The following is a 21,447-nucleotide window of genomic DNA, read 5'->3' on the forward strand; positions in this document are numbered from 1 at the left end:
CATAGATCTGAGAGGGTTACACGCTGAATGATAGTCAAGGTTCTTGATAGGCTTGAGCCGTGGGTTCAGTCTAATAGTGATAAATATAAAGTCTTACATTTAAATTCAATCAACCAACTTCATAAGTACAAGCAGTTTATCAGAAAAAAGTTTGGTGGATATAAGATTTAGTGACCTCTAAGATCCCTCACTACGGGATGTGGGGACTCCAGTGAATTGTAAGATATGAGTGTGATAAATTAGCCCAAAACAATCCTGTAGTCTTGGGGTTCATAAAGACATAGCTTCCAGGAATGAAGAAAGGATAGTCCCTCTGTATTCTGCCCTAGTCAGGCATTCAAATGGCCTATTGTGTTCAGTTCAGGTTGCTCTAGTTCAGGAAAGACATTGATGAGCTAGAGGGAATTAGGTGCAACTAGGTGGCACAGTGGATAGAACACAAGATTTGTGGACAAACGTGATTTGAAATATCGCTGAAGACACTTAACTAGCTGTGTGACCCAGGCCAAATCACCTAACCTCTGTCTTCCTCAGTTTTCTCACCTGCATAATGAGGATACAAATAGCTACCTCTCAAATTGTTAAAATAACCTACCTCCCAGGATTGTTGTGAGAATAAAATGTAAAAGTGTAAAGCACTTTGCAAAACTTAAAACACTATGTGAATGATATTATTGTAATAAGCTTATTATTATAATGGTCCAGAGGAGGGCAACCAAGATGGCAAAGGATACTTTGAGCTCATGATCAGCCAAAGGAATTGGGGCTGTTTTAACTTAGCAAGGACTTGACAGCTGTCTTCAAGTATTTGAAGGTTATCATGTCGAAGACAGATGAGACTTGTTTTGTTTGGCCCTGGGAGGCAGAATCAAGATCAGTGGATGGAAGTTTCAAAGGTACTTTTTAGGCTTGAAGTCAGAAAAAAAAAACTTTCCTAATTGTTAAATCATTTCAGATCTTTGTGACCCCTTGTTGTTTGTTTTTGCTTTTTGGTGAGGTTAAGTGACTCGCCCAGGGTCACACAGCTAGTAAGTGGCATGTGTTTGAGGTTGAATTTGAACTCAGGTCCTCCTGGCTCTAAAGCCGGAGCTTTAGCCATTGCACCACCTACCTGCCCCTTGTGACCCCTTTTAGGCCTGTTTTGTTTTGGCAGAGATACTGGAGTGGTTTGCCATTTCCTTCTCCAGCTCATTTTACAGATGAGGTAACTGAGGCAAACAGGTTTAAGTAACTTGCCCACGGTTGCACAAGTGTCTGAGGTCGAATTTGAACTGCAGTCTTCCTGACACCGGTCTGGCATTCTATCCACTGCAACACCTAGCTGCCCCTCCTAATTAATTAGAGCAGTCTAAAAGTGAAATGGACTACCTGGACTACTTCCTCATAAGCAGAATCTTTAAGATTACCACTTGTCCAGTAGTTTTGTAGTGAGAATTCCTTTGGAGGTTAGAGTTGGTCTTGATGGCTGCTGTGGTCCCTCAAAACTCTATAAAATTCAGTTTATCAGTCTAGCATGCTCCACCCCTACCCTGACTAGACAGTAGGGCGCAGTAGAGTACCAGGTAGCCCGAAAAGACAACTCCCAGACACGGCTTGGGTACGCAGAAACTAAACTATATTTTCTAGCATGCACCCCTTCCTCCCTACCAAGTGAATCCTGATCACCGTATTTACTGGAAAGGGCTGGAAGAATGGGAGGGAGGGACGGTGAAGACTTCAATTTCCCGCCCGATTCAGAAACCTCTCTGGAACCTGGAGCTAGGGAAAAGGAACCAAGGCATGGGGTGGGGCCAGAACTTTCCGAGTTTAGAGTCTAGGCAGAGAGGGGTGTAGCCTCAGGTAAAAGGGGTGTGCCCTGGTGGAGAGAAGGAAGTTACCCGCAGGATTTTCTCGGAAGCTTTCTCCCGTTTTCTTTTCCCTCCCTGCGGTCGCCTGAGGTCCTTTGCCATCATCCCCCCCACCCCACCCCCAAATAGCAGGTAAGGGAAGGGAACACTAGGCGCTGATAAAGGGATGTTTCTGGCTCCCAGAATTAGACAGTAGGGATAGGACTGGCCTGTTGTTGAGTCCGGGGCTGAACTTGGGGTGGGGGTAGGAGAGACAGCTCTTTTCTTTTTTTTTTAACCACCTGTCAGGTCTAACTGGTACTAATTGGTAGGGAGCTTGCATATTTGGGGTGGGGGGGATCTGGGAACACACTTTGAGGGAAGGGGTGGAAACTGGAGAATATTTGTGCATTTTCCATTTAAATAAACAAGACTTCCTTAACCGCCCTGAGCGTAGGCGCCTCTAGAATACAGGGTAGGCTGGGGTGCAGAGGAAGAAAGGAGTGGGTGGTCCTGGACCGAGTTAGAAGAATGAATTGAGCTCCATTTTCCCTTTCTCCCCGCCGTGTCCTTAGCCTCAGCCCCCACATGGCTTCCGCAGTCTGGAGGGGTACCCCCTGGTGGGGTCCGCCACCCCCAGCCCCTGCCCGCCCCCTCACGGACCTCGACTTCTGCTCCGGAGCGCAGCTGCAGGAGCTGACTCAACTGATCCAAGAGCTCGGGGTCCAAGAGAGCTGGCACGGTGGGCCAAAGCCCGGGGCCGACCTCCTCCGGGCTAAGGACTTTGTCTTCTCTCTGCTCAGTAAGTGTGTCACCTTTGGTCCCTCCTGTCCTCTCTCCAGTGCCCCCACGCGAGTTCTCAACTGCCCCATAGAGAGTCTCGACTGATCCCCTCCCCTTATCCTCAGGTCTCATCCACCGACGGGACCCCCGGGTTCCTGGGCAAACCGAGCTTCTGCTCCTCCGCGGTGGAGTCCGCGAGGGCTCTCTAGATCTGGGGCCTGGACCCCTGGGTCCCTACGTCCGGGGGCCCCACTACGACGCCAGCTTCACGGTGCTGGTGCCCTTGCTCTGGCTGGACGGCGAGGAGGTAATGCCCGACCTCGAGCTGGAGTCTGGCAGCGCATGGCTCCGCCTCCAAGAGCGAGTGGGCGGGGCCTCGGCCTTGGAGGCCTGGTGCGACTGCCTAGGGCCCTCCGCCCCAGCAGTAAAAGGGGCGTGCCCATTGGAGAAGCCTCCGCGTGACGTCACTGGGCCCGAGACTGCGGAGGAGTCCCAGCGCGTGCTAGGAGACTCCTACCACAAGTCGCCAGCGCCGGTGGAAGAGCAGCACGGCGACTTGAGGGATTCGGCAGAGCGAGGCTTATTGAAGGAACCGCACAGTGACGTCACAGAGCAACTCCCTGGACAGCCAGTGCCAGAGCCTGAGGGGCGGGGCCCTCAGGAAAACTGGCCCGTTTTGTGCCCCACGCAAGTGGCTGCCTGGTTTTTTTCCTCGCTATCCGCTGTAGCTGTCTCCTTGACCCCGGAACCCGGCGCCGTGCGCCTGGTCCATGCCGCCCGCCATGCCGGAGTCAGTACCATCCTTCTGTCCACCCCAGGCCCTCCCCCGCGGCTCCTGCTCTTTGACTTGGTGCCAGGGATCTCCGTGGCCGGCTGGCCCGAGAGAACCCGGACCCACGCCTGGATGGGTCCCGTGGCCGCTGGGCCTACCGCCTGCTACCTCGTGCCGGGCTACGGAGCCAAAAAGGAGGATGGGCTGTGCTGGCGGATTTGCTTTGCCCGCCAGGAGCTGGCGCTCAAGGCCCGCATCCCCCAACCTCTGCTCCAGGCACACGCCGCCGCCCAGGCCTTACTACGCCCCCTGGTGGCCGGGGCTGGCTGCGCGGCTCCCTACCTCCTGCGGACCCTGCTCTACTGGGCCTGCGAGCGACTCCCGGCCCTCTATTTGGGGCGGCCGGAGAACGCCGGGGCTTGTTGCCTCGGGCTGCTGGACGAGTTAAGCCGCGGTCTCGAGGCTGGGGGTCTGCCTGACTACTTCCTGGAAGGGCGGGAGCTGGCGGCCGGGGAGGGGGCCACAGAGCTGACCGGCGCTCTCGCCCGACTCCGGGGGGACCCTGTAGGGGCTCTCAGAACTGCGGTGGAGGAGGCCAAGACTGCGCGGAAGGGGGGAGGGGTGTTGGGCGGGGGTCATTAAATATTTGTAGCTGGAAGGAGACAGAAGAATTTTAATTCTTTTTTTTTCTCCAATCTCCTTTATTCCCGCCTCTCCCCAACCAGTGACATAACTCATTCTGGGAGACCTAGCCCTCGAACTTTCTGATGCTGCTGGCTGTCTTGGTCCTGACCCTGAAAAGAAAATGTTAATCTTGTCCTCACCACCGCCACCCTCTCCCCAAAATGCACACTTCTCCCATCAAGACCCTGACCCAGAGACTCCTCATCTCTTCCTTGTCTATTCTTGCCCTCTCAATTGGAATTCCTCCTGTGTGTGACCCTTGGTGGAAGCCAAGTAAAGGGGTGAAGGGGAGATGCTGACACAGTATGCGAGGATGATAAGATGGAGCCTGGCCAATTTGGTCAGATTGGAAATATTAGAAAACAGCAACCTCCTCCTGGCAAGGGATCCCTTCCCCATCTCTGCTACACACACACACACACACACACACACACACACACACACACACACACACACACACAGTACCTAAAAACCTCCTCTGTCTTCAGCCACAGTTCAATTTCTTCTCCAGCACTCAGCTAGCCCCTCCCCCCTTTCTCATGCATTTTGTAGATATTTGTCACCCAGGTTCAAGCTCTGCACCTTGTTCCCCTTCCTGGGAGTCATGACTGACTTCCCACCACTGGCTTGTTTGTTCCCTCCCTATATCCTCAGCCACTTCCATTTCCAGGTTCTCTAACAGATGCAGGAGTCACTTTCCACCGTTCTCTTTTTGATGCTGTCTCCGCCCCCTGCCCCGCCCTCGGATAGGGTTCTTGGGCTGAGGTCGGGGAGCAGTACGCGAGTTTGCTGCTGCTGCTACGGCTGCCGTTACTGCTTCTGCTGCCTGGGCTTGCTTTCCAGTCAGTCCTGCTGCTGAGGCCTGGAGCGCCGCCATCGGGGGACTGGGGACGCCCTGTGAACCCCCCCCCCCATTTCCCTGGGCGGGGAGGGATAGAGAGCGCCGAGGTGGACCGTGCGGGGAACCCTCTGCCGACAGGGGGACGGTGAGGGAGGAGAATTTGAGAGCCTGAGCCATCCATCACTGCCGGCAGCAGGATCAACAGGACAGGTTTGGGGGGTCTCAGGAAAGAAAGTGGGGTGCAAGCAATCGCTTAGGAACGTTAGACGGGGACCCTGGGGATCATAGAAACGCGTGAAGGAAGTACAGGAGGCAAGCTAATTTGGGGAGTACCAGGGGGAAAGTGGGGTGCAACACTTTGGAGTAGCTAGCTGGAGGTCAAATAGCTGGAAGACTGCATTAAGACTCCCCGATAACATTTTGTGGGATACCCAGAGTGAAGTTAAAGACTCACTATTTTGGAGTGACAGGATGTAAGAAAGGACCTTCCATACCCACTGCACCTTGATAACCCCTAAGTTGCTGGAGCTAGAAGGGCATATTTGGAAGCACCAGGGAAGAAGTAGAGGTAAGGATAAGTTTAGAGGATACCTGGTCGCCAGAAACTAGGGCCTCTAGGGATTTGGGGAGGTAGAGTGTTGACTTGCTGAAAAGGGGAGGCATAAGCCAAGTTTATGGTTGATTTGTAAAGAATCTCAGGACCCTGGCAAATGGAACCTCCCAGAAGTTCTGGGCTATAGGTTTTGAGAGGGATGGGAAGAGATAGGAGATACATTCCAATCTGGGGACTAAAGGGTGGCAAAGAAGACCCCAATTCCCTTTAACCTCCTCACAGCTGCTGTACCAAGTGTTGCTGCAATGGGTGATTTGGAGTTGTAGCCCTGTTTCCTTCTCACCCCTTCTAGATTTCTTGAGCTGACAGGGAGGAGTTGTGAGATTCATTTCTGTCATCTCCCATAGTGAGTTAGGGTCTACCAAGTCTGGTCAGCCGAAATTATATGGAGAGGTGCAGAAAAAAGGGGAACCTTGGAGTTACATCGATTTAGGGCCAGGACAGTGAAGGAAAGGAGAGAAAATTTGGGGCTATGAGGAAGGGAAACCCAGAGAACTGGAGGCAAGAGCCAGGGATTAACAAAGCTTGAACTAAGTAAGAGTTCAAGGATTCCCATCAAGTTTAGGGGTGACAGGGGGAGAGGACAGTTGAAGGGACCCTTTTGAAGTACTTAGGGGGGAGGATTTATTGGGATGCTACTTAACAGTAAATAATCCAGGAACGCAGAGGAGAGTATCTGGGATAAATTTGGGGGTACCACCCTATTTGAGAGAGATTGGAGGGTGCCTTCCTGTAGGAAGGGAAGGATTTAGCTTTCATCCTAGAACTATCTGCCAGTTTGGAGTATTTTTCAGTTGGGGGTGGGGGGCATTCTGGGAGCCAGATTGAGATTGAGGGTTGTGTCTTACTGAGGTGCCTCCATACAATTTGGGTTGTATACCTCCAATCTGAGAGTGGCGGAGTTAGGGGACGTCGTAGGGAGATTCGACTGTCCCCTAAAGGGAGGGAAGGTGGTTGGAGATGGCGGCGCTGGCCAGCAGCCTGATCAGGCAGAAGAGAGAAGTACGAGACCCTGGGACGAGCCGACCAGTGTCAGCTCAACGGCGAGTGTGCCGGAGGGGTACTAAGTCCTTGTGTCAGAAGCAGATACTGATTCTGCTCTCCAAGGTCCGTCTGTGTGGGGGGCGACGGACGCGCCCGGACAGAGCCCCGGGTGAGTGATAACAGTTGGGGTCCTGGGCTCTTGAGTAGGTTGAAGTGGGAGCTAGACTAAAGGAGAAATCTCAGGGATAGAAAACAGAATACCCGGGTCCCCAAGGAAAGTATCTGGCAAAGAGAGCCAGAGAAGGCTGGACGAAAATACTTTAGAGGGCTGAGTTGAGGGTTGGATAAGATAGACGAAAACTCCTTAATGAGAGTTGGGCAATGGGGAGACTAGAAGTTCAGATACTCTCCCTTTCTGCTGCTCCTCACTTTCCTTTCTCTGTTCCCGCATAACCCTGAGCCTCTTTCTCTTCTAAAGCTAGGGAAAATGTCAGGGGTTTTAACGGAGTTTAACTAACACCCGCCCCTCTCAGGAACCCAAGCATCCTGTTTCCCCACCCACCCCCTCCCAGCATTGCCAGGCTACGTGCGTTTCTTCCTGTCCTTTTGTTGCTCTGCTTCAAGCCCCGAACTGAGACTACCGAGGATTCGGAACGCCTGGGTCACACAACCTAGTTTCTTCAATTCTGCGACGTCTTTTTCTTTTTCCTCCCAGTTTAGCTGGTTACCCCATCCCCATTCCTCTGCTCTTCTGTTAGCGCAGTCTCTAGCTTGGGGCTTTCTTGTTTAACCTCACCTGGCTCTGAGACAACCTTCCTAACTCTTCCTAGGGTGTCCTTGCAGATCAGCCCCTCCCCCACCCCTACCTCCTTGCTTCCTCCCCCGCACCCCACTCTGTTCTCCCTGCCTGATCCCAGAACTCTACTGTGTCCTCCCTCTTTCCCCTCCTTCACACCCAGGGGACGGAACAAGGAATGTCCTTTGGATTCTCCTCCCCAATTTTTTTCACACCCCCAAGTCCTGATTCCTCCAAGAACACAAAGCCCTGGCACCCGCTGGACTGGCTGCCCCTACCCACAGGAACCCAGGCGTTCAGAACAGATTCTGAGGGACTAGGGGAATGAGGAGGCTGGGGAGGGGAGGGTGGTAGGGGGGACGGGGACAGGAAAGACTGGGACTGTTCCACCCGCAGAAGGACAGGGGGTAATACACGAAATTCCCCTTGGGGAATTATACTGTGAAAGAGGTGAGGAAGAGACGACCATGTCGAAAAAAGGGACGCTGTCCCTGTCCTCCCTTCCCCACTTTTTCCAAATTGATAAGGGAGTGAGAGTCTCAATAACGCCGACCCCAAGTTCTCGTTGAATGATTCCTCTCCCCACCCACTCTGCCTTTTTCTGTGGTACAGTCCAGAGCCCACCCTTTGGAAATGTCCCTTTGCCCTTCTGTTCCACACCCCTCTAGCCCTTACACACATACACACAATTACAATCAGCCCCTCACTTACACTCATCTTTTGTATGCGCCACTGCAATCCTCCCTCCCCAGCTTGGAAGTCCGGGGTCCCTAATGCTAATAAGGACTAGAGAAGAGGAAGAGGCTGGAGCCCCCTGATTCCCGGTTCCTCAGGAAGACAGGCTTGTGCACAGATGACCAGGCAGACGGCAGAGGCCCAAGCCAGGCTGGGCAGCATCAGGTGCTGAGTCAGCAAGTTTGATTCCAGCAGCGTCAGCTCCCTCCCCCCATAGCTTGAGTAGCCCCCTTCCCCCAACGTCCAACCTGAGATTACCTACCACAAAAACTATAGTGTTTCTGTCTGCCTTTATCACTGTCTTTTCCCCTTATCATAACTCCTTCCCTTCCCCCTCCAGCTCAGCTATTGAGCAGGAACTAAACTATTTAAATAAATTTCAATAAATTAAACTGAGAGCTAATGGTGGGGGCAGGGACAGGGTACAGACTTCCCCAGGAGACAGAGAGGCCAAAGCTAGAGGGTTACATGCAGTGAGTCAGTTAAAGAGCAGTTGACCTTAGTTCTCCCTAACTACTTTCCCCACTTCCCTCACCTCCCCCCCATTTCTAGGATCAAACTTGGAAAGAGAAATCTTCATCAAAGATTAATGTCAAGTTGTCCCTGTCTCTCTCTCCTTAGAGCCCCAGCTCAAAGGCATCATCACAAAGCTTTTCTGCCGTCAGGGTTTCTATCTCCAGGCCAATCCAGATGGGAGCATCAATGGCACACAAGAGGATACCAGCTCCTTCAGTGAGAAGAGAAGGGAATTTTTGGGGTGTGGGGAGTTAGGAGAGGAGAAGAAGTGGGTATCAGATGCTTAGGGCTTCTCTTCTCTCACTGTACCCTTATGCCTAAGGCAACTGAAGGAATAGCTTATCTATTTCCTATCCACCCTGTTACTTTCCCATCCTACTTCAGTCTCTGTTTCTCTCTGTCATTGACATCCAGGAGTGGGGATAGGCCAGAGTCAAAGTGGCTGTCCCTGGAGTGGAACTGATGGTAGGGTGAGCTGATGGTAGGCTCAGAGTTTTGTTGGTTTTGTTTTTGTTTTTGTTTTTGTTTTTGAAGGGATGGGAACAAGGCATCTGAATTCTATATACTTAAGGATTAAGGCCAGGGGTTGGATCCCTTTCATCTCTAACTCTCATTCTACCCTCCAGCTCAGTTTAACTTGATCCCTGTGGGTCTCCGTGTGGTCACTATCCAGAGCACCAAGCTGGGGCATTATGTAGCCATGAATGCTGAGGGGCTACTCTACAGCTCGGTGAGACTCCTCCCCTCATTTTCCTCTGTCCTGGTGAACCACCTAACTGGGACCCTCCTTTCTCCCACCCACTCCCTGGCACTTTCCCTGGTGATCCCACATTTGACCCTCTTCTCAATCCCGTTACACACACTCTACAACAGAGTCATCAGTCTCAAAATCATTTCCCTCTCTGAATTCCCTAAATTTTTTCTAACATTTTCTTTCCCATATCCTACCAGGACCCAATTCAAGCTCTCTCCTCAGTAATCTTTCAGTACCCTCATCATATCCCCTCACTACTCAAGAGACTGTTGAGGGAGATTCCTTCCAAATCCCTTTATAGCCTCTGCAAGGGACACCCTCACAACCACATGCCTAGAACCCCTTATGGCTTCTCTCTTCTGAGTATCCCCCTATATCCCCAGATTTAATGATGACCATGAGAGCCAAGCAGGGCATGTGGAAAGAAAGACCTGAGTTCTTCCATAGCTCTGCCAGTAATGCATTCTTTGACCAAATAATTTTCACACTCCCAGACCGAAGAGTGAGGAGGGAAGAGATTGAGTACTAGGGAAGTTAGTTGATTTGCCCAAAGATATCTGAGTCTCTGTTTACTTCCTGTCCCCTCCCTCCAGTTTAGAGCCCAAATCCACTGGAAGTAAGGAGTTGCCAAACTTTTTGCTTCCACTTTATACTCTTAAATTTTTTAAATATGTATTAGTTCATTTAAAATGACAGTACTAAACTCAGTAAGTGCTTACCATGTCAGGGCAGCTAGATGGTTCTGTGGATAGAGCACTGGCCTGGAGTCAGGAAGACTCATCTTTTCCTGAATTAAAATCTGGCCTCAGATACTTACTAGCTGTGTGACCCTGGGCAAGTCATTTCATCCTGTTTGCTTCAATTTTCTCATCTGTAAAATGAGCTTGAGAAAGAAATGGCAAACCACTCCAATATCTTTGCCAAGAAAACCCCAAATGGGGTCACAAAGAGTCAGATATGACTGAATAACAACAAAAACATGTTAACCAATGTAAATAACATATTTTATGAAAATAACTATGTTTTCTAAAATATAAAAAATTTAGTGAGAAAAGTGGCATTATTTTGCATATTTTTATGTTTTTTTTCCTTTTTTCTTTTTTTTGCTCAGCAGTGGGGTTAAGTGACTTGCCCAGGGTCACACAGCTAGTAAGTGTTATGTGTCTGAGGCTGGATTTGAACTCAGGTCCTCCTGACTCCAGGACCAGTGCTTTATCCACTATGCCACCTAGCTGCCCCCTATTTTGCATATTTTTGCAAATTTATTTAATGTCTGGCTTAATAAACCAGCTAAACTTTCACATATACTTCTGCATTTAATCTACTGTGATGTATTTTTTGGTTAAAGTATATAAAAACAGTATGATCTCACACAGATATGTATTTGAAAAATCAGGGAGTATTTTAATAGGCAAATAATTTATTAATATTATTATAAAAATAGTTTGGACTTTGAGGTCCCTTTCCCCATTGGGGTACTCTCAAGGATCTATAGACCACACTTTGAGAACTGCTATACTGGAAGAAAAGGAAGGGATTGGTTAGAGGGTGGGAGATGGGAGGGAGGTTAGAGAATCAGATTACAGGAATACAAAGAAATCCAGCCCCAAACCCACAGGCACCTGGGCTCCCAGAGCTCATCTTTATTTCCTCCCCATACCACTCAGAGGATTTTGGTCCCACACAGTAGATTTTTTGTATCATTTGGTAAGAAAGGGTGGGGCCCAAGACTGAGAAACATCAGCCTCCTGGCTATTAATATCAATTTCTTTTTCTTCCTCCCTGCCTTTGTTTTCTCTTTCTGTGACCTCATCATCAAGCCACACTTTACAGCAGAGTGTCGCTTTAAGGAGTGCGTCTTTGAGAATTATTATGTCCTTTACGCCTCTGCCCTCTACCGCCAGCGTCGTTCAGGCCGGGCCTGGTATTTGGGTTTGGACAAGGAGGGCCATGTCATGAAGGGAAATAGAGTCAAGAAGACGAAAGCAGCTGCCCATTTTGTGCCTAAACTCCTCGAAGGTGTGAACGTCTTTAGGGATGGGAGGGTCTGTCATGTCAAGTACATTTCCATCACCACAGAGAGAATTTTGTCTACCTTCAGATCCTATGAGGGTCATATATCAGATATCTCAAACTAGGTCATAACAAGGGAAGTCTTATAACAGGGAGGAATGGGGAGTAGGAGATTTCTGCCCTTAGTCACTGTATATGGCAAGACTTTTGCTTTTGTTTGTTTTTTCCAGTGAAGACATTTTATATTGTGACAGAAAAGTTGTATAGTGATGATAAAAAAAGAGAGAGAGAGAACCTGTTGGAGTTGGAGGTTTTGATCTTGAAATACTGAACATTTGTAAAATAGGGTATGTGAGGTGAGGGGGGGAGGGGTTGAACTAGATTATATCAGAATTCCAAGAAATGCTCTGTCCAGGGCCCACCTGGAGGGAGGAGGGGAGGTAGTATATCAGGTCAACAATAGCAACACAGAAAGAAGCCAACCAAGCATTAATACAGTGACGACTCCTTCATAGAACCATAAAATTATAGGTTTTAAAACTATAAGCGTCCTTAAAGATCATCTAGTCCATCATTTTGGCCAAGAAAGGCTATGGTCCTATCTTCATATTTCTCTGCTGCTTATTTCTGTGTTTCTTGATCCCTGACTGTTTCTCTTTCTCTGTTCCATCCTTCTCACAGTGGCCATGTACCGGGAGCCTTCCCTGCACAACGTACCTGAGACATCTCCTACAAATGACAAGCCTCCTTCAGCCTCTTTGCCTCCTAAAACATAACCCTGCTGTCTGGGAGCGTCCCTCAAGTCTTTCATCAAGACAGCCATACAGATCCCAGACTGAACCAGTCATTGTGGTCTCTCATCTTGTTCCATTCCTTCCTTACCACTCCCCTGCCACAAGCCATAAATTCCTGACTTAGAAGATTTCTTTTGACCTTCCTTGGGCAATTTAGGAGGACTACAAAAGTGGTAGCCATTACAACAACTATCTGAAAGATTAAGGGTGGTCTGTGACTCTTGGGCTATTGCTGCAAAACCAAAATCCTAGTAAGATCTGCTCTTTGGTAATTTTCTATATTAAAGGACCCTTATAGGGGATCTGGAAACATTGCTATATACCATTAAGGGGCCTGGCTAATCACTGTATTTTTTTCCTTTTCTGCACAAGCTCTCAGAAAATTTCCTGAGAGATGAAGCTGTAGGTTCTAAATAAGGATAGACAGCCTCGTTTCTAGGGTTCTTTGCCACTCTTCTACATAACCACAAAGCCACGGTCAACTAGAGCACAGCCTCTTCTCTCTTGCTTATCCCCTCAGCCTTCTGACTTTGTCCTGGATGTGTTCTGAAATCTGGATCCTACACAGAGTCAATTTGGCATCAAAATCTTCTGTATTGTAGTAGAGTCACATTGCTAACTTCTGTTCTGGGTCATTGAAGACTAATGTTGATCAAGATGGATTCTTGATCTAGATATGGAAGAAATCTACATCTAGAGCACAGCACAGACATTGTCTTGGTCCACACTGAGCCCAGTTGTAGACTACCACTGTCCTAACCTCTGCCCTGGAGGGACCCAGTTCTAGAATCTGTTCTAATGGTTTGTGGTTCTACCTTGTAGTTGAAATCATCCCCTCTCCCTGGATGGAGCTAGAGTATGAATAACCACATGCTTGCTCTAGAAGATGTTCTAAACAATGGATCACACTTCTTCCATGAATGCTACTTGTGGTCCAGAGAGAATTACATTATATATGGACCAAAACCCACCTCCTATTTTGTCTGTAGAAAGTTTTCTAAAAAAATCTTATTCTTCCATATAGAAAAAAAGAATCCGTCTTCTTTTTAAATGCACTTTCTAAAGTTTAGGATTCAATCTCTCCCTAAACATGGGTACTTGCAGGGCAATAGGCTGGGGAGTCTAGGGGTAAGGGGAAGGAAAGAAAAATCATGTTTAATGAAATTTCAGGGTGAAGGCACTGAGACCCAGATACTGTGGGTGGAGGAGGGAGGAAAATATCTGGGGTTGGAGTGGGGAGGTGGGGACTATGGGAATAATTCCTGAATTATATGGAAATATGAATACTTAGCTACCTCACCAGGGACTCCTTAGGGGTCCTCCATAAATATCATGAAGTCCTCAATATCTGGGAAGGAAAGAGGATAGTGAGACACTGGTAGAAACTGTCAATAGGAGAGCAAATAGAGAATCCTCTGAATCAGCAATAACATTCTCATGTTGGTCAGGTAATGATGGGGAAATTCAGAGAATTTTGGTTCTCTATCTCACTATCCCCAGATTTTTAACCAAAATAGAATAACCCTGGGTTTACTAAGAATTTTTCCAGGGGATCAAAATCTCTGGAAGGCCTTAACCTAGAAAGGCTTCAAGTATGCCCCAGAGACAGCCTTTATGCCTATTGTCCAAAGATTTCTCTAGTTGAACTCAGAGGCTCATCACCAGGTTGCATCCAAGGTGATGAACTTTTTGGCTAAGGCAAATTTCAAAGTCTTTGCTAAATTGCAGGGAGGTCTGTAATCCATGTTTGTGGAGATACTGATGAGATCACAAATCCTTGAATTACTGAAAAGAGAATGTAAGTCATAAATCAACTAGGGTGAAAGAAAGAAAGGGATACTTGGCAGATGGAATAAATAGGACTAAAACGGGATAGAACCAATCAGTAGTGAGTTGAGGAGGAGTATTGGGGGGGGTTGTACTGTGACTCGCTGGGAACACTAAGGTCATGGGAGAAAAAGATTCAGGGACCACTGGGAGGAATTAGAGAGAACAGGAAACTACTGGGAAAGAATTTAGAAGAACTGGGGTCAGGATGAGGGATTATCTCAGAACCTATTTCAGCTTCCTCAGATTGTAACATGATTGGTAGAACCCCAATCCCACCCCACTCCCTACCATCACAGACACCTGCTGCCTGTAAATCCTCCCTCTCCGGGGAACAAGGGTCCTTCCTCTGCTCATTCCCTAGATTAAAGGCAATTTGTACAATCTCTGTGTCTGTTCTGGAATTGGGAAGATTGAGTGCCTGGAGTTTTGAGTGGGAGAGGGTAGCTGAGCAGGAGGTAAAATTATTTTAAGTTTTAGAGCAGTGAGCAGAAGACGGCAGAAAAGAGGAGGGGACACTTGGATTTTAGAGCTAGGGTCCCAGCAGCTGCAGGGCAGAGGAACAGGTGCACATTCCTAAACGCCTAGTCATTTCCTCTGCCACTCGATCCCAGCTCACTTGGGCTGTGGAGCCAGCCTAGGGAGAGCAGAGAGGCAGTGGCAAGCATGACCCCAGGAGTGTTGCTGCTGGGGACCCTAGGGGTCCTGTTCTTCATGGACGGTAGATAACGGGACTTTTGGGTACTGGGGCGAGTTCCTTGGGTCACTGAGAGGGGAAATTGGCATGAGTGTGTGTGATATGACTACGGGACCTCCATGGTCCCATTTTCAGGGGCAAGCAGCACATTGGCCGAGGGTCAGCTCCTAGAAAAGCTTTTCTCGGGTTATGATAGCTCCGTGAGGCCCGCCCGGGACCCTGGGGACCGCGTGCCCGTCAGCATCGGCCTAACCCTAGCGCAGATTATCAGCCTGGTGAGCTAGAGGTACCGGGCTAGGGTTGAAAGCGGGGGGTAAGGGCAAAAGATATGGGGCCTAAGGAGTGACGGATCAGGAATCAGGCACAAAGCTCCCGAGCTCATGGGGGAGGGGCCCTCAGGAGGAGGGGCTTAAGGATTATTTCTAAGTATATGTAGAAGAGGTGGAGCCTGGAACTGGTGAGACCAGTGGCAAGGGGCGGGGCCAGCTATGAAATGGGCGGGGCCAGCGAGGCCTCTGGGGAATGGAAAAATTGACTGGACCGGTGGAAAGTAAAAGAGGGGATTCTAGGAGGTGGGAAGTTCCCCTTTATTGGTTCTCTCCTTTAGCTCCTTTAACTCCTATTCCTTCTCTTACAGAACGAGAAGGACGAGGAGTTAATCACCAAAGTGTATGTGGACCTGGTACGGAAGAGACTGTATGGGAAGGTTGCTGGGGTGGGGACGGCGGGGTAGGAGGTCTTATCCCTTATTTTAAGTGCCTCCTTACCCTAGAGATGGGGCTCTTCACCTGGGGTCCACAAACCTGGAGGTCAGTGGAGAGATCTCAGGAGATCGATAAGAAAAAAAAAAGTCACATCATTTTCATTAATCTTTGACTGAAATTGAGCATCTCCTCCTATTACTAACGTAGGCAACAAACATTAATCTGCGAATGAGTCTATAGGCTTTACCATACTACCAAAGTAGTACATGAGAAAAAAAAAAGATTAAGAACTTCAGTGCTAGAAGGACCCAAGCATCCGACAGTTCCCTCCACCACCACCCCCGCCCCAGGCCATTCATTCCACAAACATTTAGTAAGCGTCTAGTAGGCACTGGACTTGGGGTCAGGAAACCTGCATCCAAATACTGGCTCTGACACTATCTGTATCACTACATACGTAGTGACATACGTTACTTCATCCCTCTGGATCTGTTTCTTTAAAATGGGAACAATAATTGCACTCCCTAATTCGAAGAATTGTTGTAAGGAACGGGATTCATGAACCTTAAAGCTGGATATAAATACGAGTTGTTAAAAATTGCTGTGTGCAGAGCACTATACCTGAAGTTAGAGGAGACACAAAGTGTAGGTCCCTGTCTCCAAGAACCTTACAGTCTGGGATAAATTGGTTGCCCAGCGCGCGCTTAAACCATCACCTTCCACGTCTCTAGGTATGGACAGATTACAGACTAAGCTGGAACCCTGAGGAACACGAGGGGATAGACTCACTAAGGATTGCATCGGATTCTGTGTGGCTTCCGGATGTAGTGCTCATGAACAAGTAGAAGATGGGAGTGGGGATGGGGGTGGGGGGTACGACAGGGTCACTGGGAGGGAGGGGGGTGGGACAGGGACTCAGGGGGCAGGGTAGGTGGGAGGGTTTCAGGGCGAAGCTTGTAAAAATATACTCGGTTGATCCGGTCCCACCCCTCAGCAATGATGGAAACTTCGATGTAGCTCTAAATATTCATGTGTTGGTGACCTCTGACGGCTCCGTGCACTGGCTGCCCCCTGCCATTTACCGCAGCAGCTGTAGTATCCAGGTCCCTGACTACCGGCCCCTTCTTCACCGAGATAAGCAATGATTCAGCAATAAATCCCCAGTCCCTTCCAGTGACCCTCCGAAGCCAACACTAGTCTCCTCCAACTAACTTCAAGTCCTTCCCAAGGACCACCTCCAGTGATTTTCAGTCCTAAAGTAACTCCTCTTCCAAGCTCCCTGTCCCTCCCAATGACCCTCCCAATGACCTTCCTTAATGCTTTATTTCTCTCCTTCCAAGTGACCCTTCCCAGTGGCTCCCAGTCCCAGTGACCCAACCACCTCTCTTAGTAACTCCTACTCCTTATCCTGACCAATAGCTGGGGAATATCGCTCTGATGCTTTTTCCCTCACCTTTCAGGTCACCTACTTCCCCTTTGACTGGCAGAATTGCACTATGGTCTTCAGTTCTTACAGTTATGACAGCTCTGAGGTCAGCCTGAGCCCAGGGCTTGATCTGGATGGACAACAAAGGAATGAGATCTACATCCATGAGGGAAACTTCATCGGTTTGTTCTTGACACAGATAATTAGTGAGGGATACAGTGGTACATACACTGGGTACATATACAACATATGCATGTGCATAGCTCACATGAAGGAGCAGATATAATTTTTCCTACTTAAACAGCTAGTACACACATGTTAGTGGGAGATCTCTAGCACACATGTTACATAATTGTCACACAGTAAACCCAAACTTCTATCACCTCTACAACTTTGCCTACCACCTCCTCCAGAGAATGGCCAGTGGGAAATAATCCATAAATCCTCAAGACTGAATGACCCCTCAGGAGAAGGACAAGGAGGGAAGGAAGGAGAACGCCAGAATGTCACCTTCTATCTCATCATCCGACGGAAGCCACTGTTCTACCTGGTCAATGTCATAATTCCCTGTGTACTCATCACTCTTCTTGCCATTTTTGTCTTCTACCTACCCCCAGATGCTGGTAAGGGAAATCTTGGAGTTGGGCGAAAGAGAAGAGGTAGAAGAGAGTATTTGTGGTCTTTTCAGCTGCCACACTTCAGATTCTCCCCTTTCCTAAATTCAACCGTTCTTTTTCAAACCTGTTCAAGGATTCTCCTTTTATAATCCAAATAACTAAATCCAGCCCACAGCCAATTACTGAGTTTTCCCTCCCACTGGACCAGCTCTCCCTGCTTTGAATGTCCCAATGTCCCTCCACCACCCCACCATCATCATGGCCTCACAACAGGACTCCACAGTTTTCATGTTCCCTGTGAGACCAATGTCTCTTGCCTTCTTCCTCCACTCTCTCAAAACTAAATTCTTTCTTTAGCAACCCCCTTCATTAGCATCCTCAGCTTAAGAAAAAGAAGGGAGAGTTGAAACTTTGAGTTCTTTTACATGGAAAACTGCCTTCTCCCCCTGGATTACCATATAACTTCCTTGGGATGGGGTGACCTAACCCAATTTGTTCATTTCATCTCCCACTCACAAACAAGGGGAGAAGATGACACTCTCAATCTTTGCCCTGCTGACCCTGACGGTGTTCCTACTGCTGTTGGCCAGTAAGGTTCCTGAGACATCCCTGGCTGTCCCCATCATTGTCAAGTACCTCATGTTCACCATGATTCTGGTCACCTTCTCAGTCATACTCAGTGTCGTTGTCCTCAACTTGCATCACCGATCCCCTCACACCCACCAAATGCCCTTTTGGGTTCATCAGGTAAAAGGGACTGTTCCTCAGAAACATAAATTTGCATCCTTGGGACTTAGTCACTCTCCTTCTCAATTTTTGTGAAACTGTGCAAGACGGTAGGGGTGGGAGGCAATAGATTTTAAGATCTGAGTCCAGCATCCCATTAATTTCAACAAATAATAATTTCTTATGTCTTCGTTAGGCAACAGAGGGGCTAAAAGTTTTAAAATGACACAATCTCTGGTCCCAAGGAGTTTATAATCAAGAATCCATTTATTAAGCAACTCTGTGCCAGGCACTATGCTAGGTGCTGAGAAAGCAGAAACAAAAATAAAACAACTCCTGTTTTTAAGTAGATTACATTCTATACCATGTTAGAAAATATTTAAGTGGATTGGAGGAGGAGCTAAATCACGTGGCATAAGAAATTTAAGGAGGAACAGCTGGGTATAGTGGGAAAAGCATCGACCTGGGTTCAGGTTTCACCTCTGCCACTTAGTACCCATGTAACCATTATACAAACTCCATTTCCTCATCTGCAAAGTGAGGGGTTGGATTAAAAACCTTTGAGGCCCTTCCAGCTCTAAATATAGCATCTGATGTAAGAAAAGATGTAGAACTAGGCCTTAGAGGAATAAATTCCAAAAGACAAGAGATGGGAGGAGGGAGTTCTTTCAGCCATGGTGATGGGGGTAGGATGAGATTGCAGAGCTGTTTGACTAGAACACGGAATGGCCTGTCTGTGTGGTCAGGGTCCTACTCCTATCCGCCCCTCCCCCCTCCATCCTCATCTTCAAAGTACAGAAAACAGCTTGGAATGGGCTGCACTGGGGTTGATCCTCAGCCTCTGCCCCTTCTAGATCTTCATCCACAAACTCCCCCGGTACTTGGGTCTAAAAAGGCCCAAGGTAGAGAGAACGCTCAAGCCTGAACCTCCAGTCTTGGCGATCAGGGACTCCCCATGTAGCGTCTGGGGTCGAGCCACCGATGAGTATTTCATCCGGAAGCCTCCAGGGGATTTCTCTAAAACCAACAGGTGAGTCCTGACCCCACCCCGATTTTGCAAAAGATGCGAAACATACAGAATTAGAGGCTGTCCTAAGAACCAACGCCACTGCCGCTGGGAATCATGGGTGTTGTAGTTTTTCGTGTAGGAGGTGTTGGCAAAGAACCTGGACCCTTCCATTTCCTTCGAGCTTTTGGGAAGGTCCAAAGCTTCTCGCGGGATAGAGTGGAAGGTCTTTATAGGGAGCGTGTGACCTGCCGGAATAGATCCCCAAAAAAGTGGGACAAGGAGGCAGGGGCAGGGAAACTTCAGAGGAAGCTGGGCTTTGGGCAGCTGCCCAAAATTAGCCACGCCTCTTAGGTTTCAACCCGAGCTCTCCCCGCCCGACCTTCGGTGTTTTATCAACGGGGGTCCGAGCGGGAGTCGGAGGCTGCCCCCGGAATTGCGGGAAGTGGTGACCTCCATAAGCTACATCGCTCGTCAGTTGCAGGAGCAAGAGGACTACGAAGAGGTACGTCTGAAAAAGGGGGGGGGTGGGGTGGAAGTTCCTTGGTCTTGGCTCCTTACAGTTTGATGTAGGGGACTTGGAGCAAGATGCTGCGCTTAATTTTATTAGCTGTGTGGTCCTGGTTAAGTCCTCTAACTTCTCTGTTCCTCGATGTCTTTATCCGTAAAAAGAGAGGTTTGGCTTCATTGGCCTCTAACATCCCGGTGAGCTCTCAGTCAAAGATCCCAGCCCCACTCTCCCAGCTTGGTCACGCTCCCGGCTTCTGATTAGTACTGGGCTTGGGCCGAAGTCCCGCCCCTCCTGGGGGCTAGACTATAATTGTAGGGGATGGGGGAGGAGGTTCCTGCCTTTTGGATATCCTGGGTTGGTAATCAAGGTCGGGGAGGTTGGAGTCAAGGCTGACTCTTCTCGTTCCGCGCCTTCTCTTCCCCCCCCCCCGCCCACCCCGGCACCCCCAGCTGAAGGAGGATTGGCAATATGTGGCCATGGTGGTGGACCGACTCTTCTTGTGGACCTTCATCATTTTCACCAGCGTAGGGACACTCATTATCTTTCTGGATGCCTCCTACCACCTGCCGCCTTCCGACCCCTTCCCCTAAAGTGACGCCTGAGCCCAAAGAATAGCTGGTGTGGAATATTCCGCGGGAGCCCAGTGCCTGAATTGTCTTCCTTCTCCCGTTTCCTCTGTCGCGATCCAGACCCCCAATTTAAAATTACTACTGGGAAGTGCCCCAACTTATGTTTTCTCTAAATCCTGTATCCTCTCCAGCCTGCCCCCAGCCTCTCTGCAAACAGCATGTGCTTAATAAACGTTTGTTGTATGTTGTATGAGAAAACTGATCTTTTCTTTCTTTTTAATTTTCTGAGGTAGGCCGCTTTACGAATGGGTGGTTAAATGGGTACCTACTCGTTGGATGAGTTTTTGGGTAGCACACAAAATAATCTTATAACACCCAGGTATGCCTGAAAATCTGTCATCATAGATATGTCTTTTTGTTCTTGAAAGCTTTCCTAGGTTCTAATTCTCTATTCATATGGGCTCAGGTTAGGTGACCACTAGATTGTACAAAGCTAGTCATAAGAAATGGTAGAAGGGAGTCCTAAGACTTCTCAGTTTTATTTCTGAGGCTAAGATGAGAGACATTTATGGGGAAAGGGGAGAAGAGGACAAAATCAATGAGAGAGGAGCAAGGGAGACAATAAGGTGGATCCTCAGGCTAAGGAAGTTGACCTGACTTATCTCTGTGGTCTTCAAAGGTGAGAGGATGTTCCAAACACCAAGGTTAAACAACAGAGGGATAAGGGAAGCCCAGAGAAATGGAAGACAGGTGTTTTTTTTGGGGTGGGGCCTAGGCAATGGTGTTAAGTGACTTCCCCAGGGTCACACAGCTAGTAAGTGTTATGTGTCTGAGGCCAAATTTGAACTCAGGTCTTCTTGAATCCATGGCTGGTGCTCTATCCACTATGCCACCGAGCTGCCCCCAAGAGGGGTGTTTTTATCCCATTCCAGACCACTCTTAAGACTTAGCTAGGATTTTCTAGTTCCCAACAGCTCTAGGGACTAGAATGTTGAGCAGTACTTTGTCAAGGGCCACTGGGAGTTGGCTTCAGTCATCTTAACCAATTCACTCAAGGTCAAGGAGTGCAAGGACCTGCATGGGGGTAGGCCCCATAAACCCCCAGGAAGGGAATGGTGTGGGGAGGCATCCTCACAGAGCAATCAGTTTTCAGTTCCCAAGTGACCCTTTCCCTGTGACTTTCCCTGTGACCCTCTTGAACCACCTTAAGACCCAGTCCCCCTCACCCCTTCATATGGAAATAAGTGCAGAAG

The 21,447-nt window shown here is 48.7% G+C and overlaps 3 protein-coding genes across 5 annotated transcripts; all 3 read left to right on the forward strand.

Moving 5' to 3' along the window:
- The first annotated feature begins 1,638 nt into the window (after positions 1-1,638).
- TMEM102 (transmembrane protein 102) lies at positions 1,639-4,023 on the forward strand. The gene is made up of 3 exons (XM_027857198.1): positions 1,639-1,979; positions 2,402-2,628; positions 2,735-4,023. Exons 2-3 carry the CDS (start codon positions 2,415-2,417, stop codon positions 4,021-4,023), a joined length of 1,503 nt encoding a protein of 500 aa, XP_027712999.1. The 5' UTR covers positions 1,639-1,979; positions 2,402-2,414.
- An 816-nt stretch (positions 4,024-4,839) lies between these two features.
- FGF11 (fibroblast growth factor 11) lies at positions 4,840-14,322 on the forward strand. Of its 3 annotated transcripts, XM_027857200.1 has the most exons (5): positions 4,840-6,672; positions 8,656-8,766; positions 9,177-9,280; positions 11,125-11,323; positions 11,999-12,183. In XM_027857200.1, exons 1-5 carry the CDS (start codon positions 6,480-6,482, stop codon positions 12,091-12,093), a joined length of 702 nt encoding a protein of 233 aa, XP_027713001.1. In that variant the 5' UTR covers positions 4,840-6,479; the 3' UTR covers positions 12,094-12,183. The 3 variants fall into 3 exon arrangements, with proteins under 3 accessions (XP_027713001.1, XP_027713002.1, XP_027713003.1); XM_027857201.1 differs by lacking the exon at positions 11,125-11,323 and having other exon boundaries at positions 11,999-14,322; XM_027857202.1 differs by lacking the exon at positions 8,656-8,766.
- Positions 14,323-14,574: 252 nt separating this feature from the next.
- Positions 14,575-20,452, forward strand: CHRNB1 (cholinergic receptor nicotinic beta 1 subunit). The gene is made up of 11 exons (XM_027857050.1): positions 14,575-14,659; positions 14,771-14,910; positions 15,273-15,317; positions 16,071-16,180; positions 16,334-16,442; positions 16,800-16,947; positions 17,179-17,388; positions 17,906-18,129; positions 18,963-19,138; positions 19,469-19,619; positions 20,075-20,452. The coding sequence occupies exons 1-11, from the start codon at positions 14,605-14,607 to the stop codon at positions 20,213-20,215; spliced, it is 1,509 nt and encodes a 502-aa protein (XP_027712851.1). The 5' UTR covers positions 14,575-14,604; the 3' UTR covers positions 20,216-20,452.
- Positions 20,453-21,447: the final 995 nt, after the last annotated feature.

The sequence above is a fragment of the Vombatus ursinus genome, unplaced genomic scaffold (genome assembly GCF_900497805.2).
Source record: "Vombatus ursinus unplaced genomic scaffold, bare-nosed wombat genome assembly UNPS02011916.1, whole genome shotgun sequence".
Classification (NCBI taxonomy): Eukaryota; Metazoa; Chordata; class Mammalia; order Diprotodontia; family Vombatidae; genus Vombatus; species Vombatus ursinus.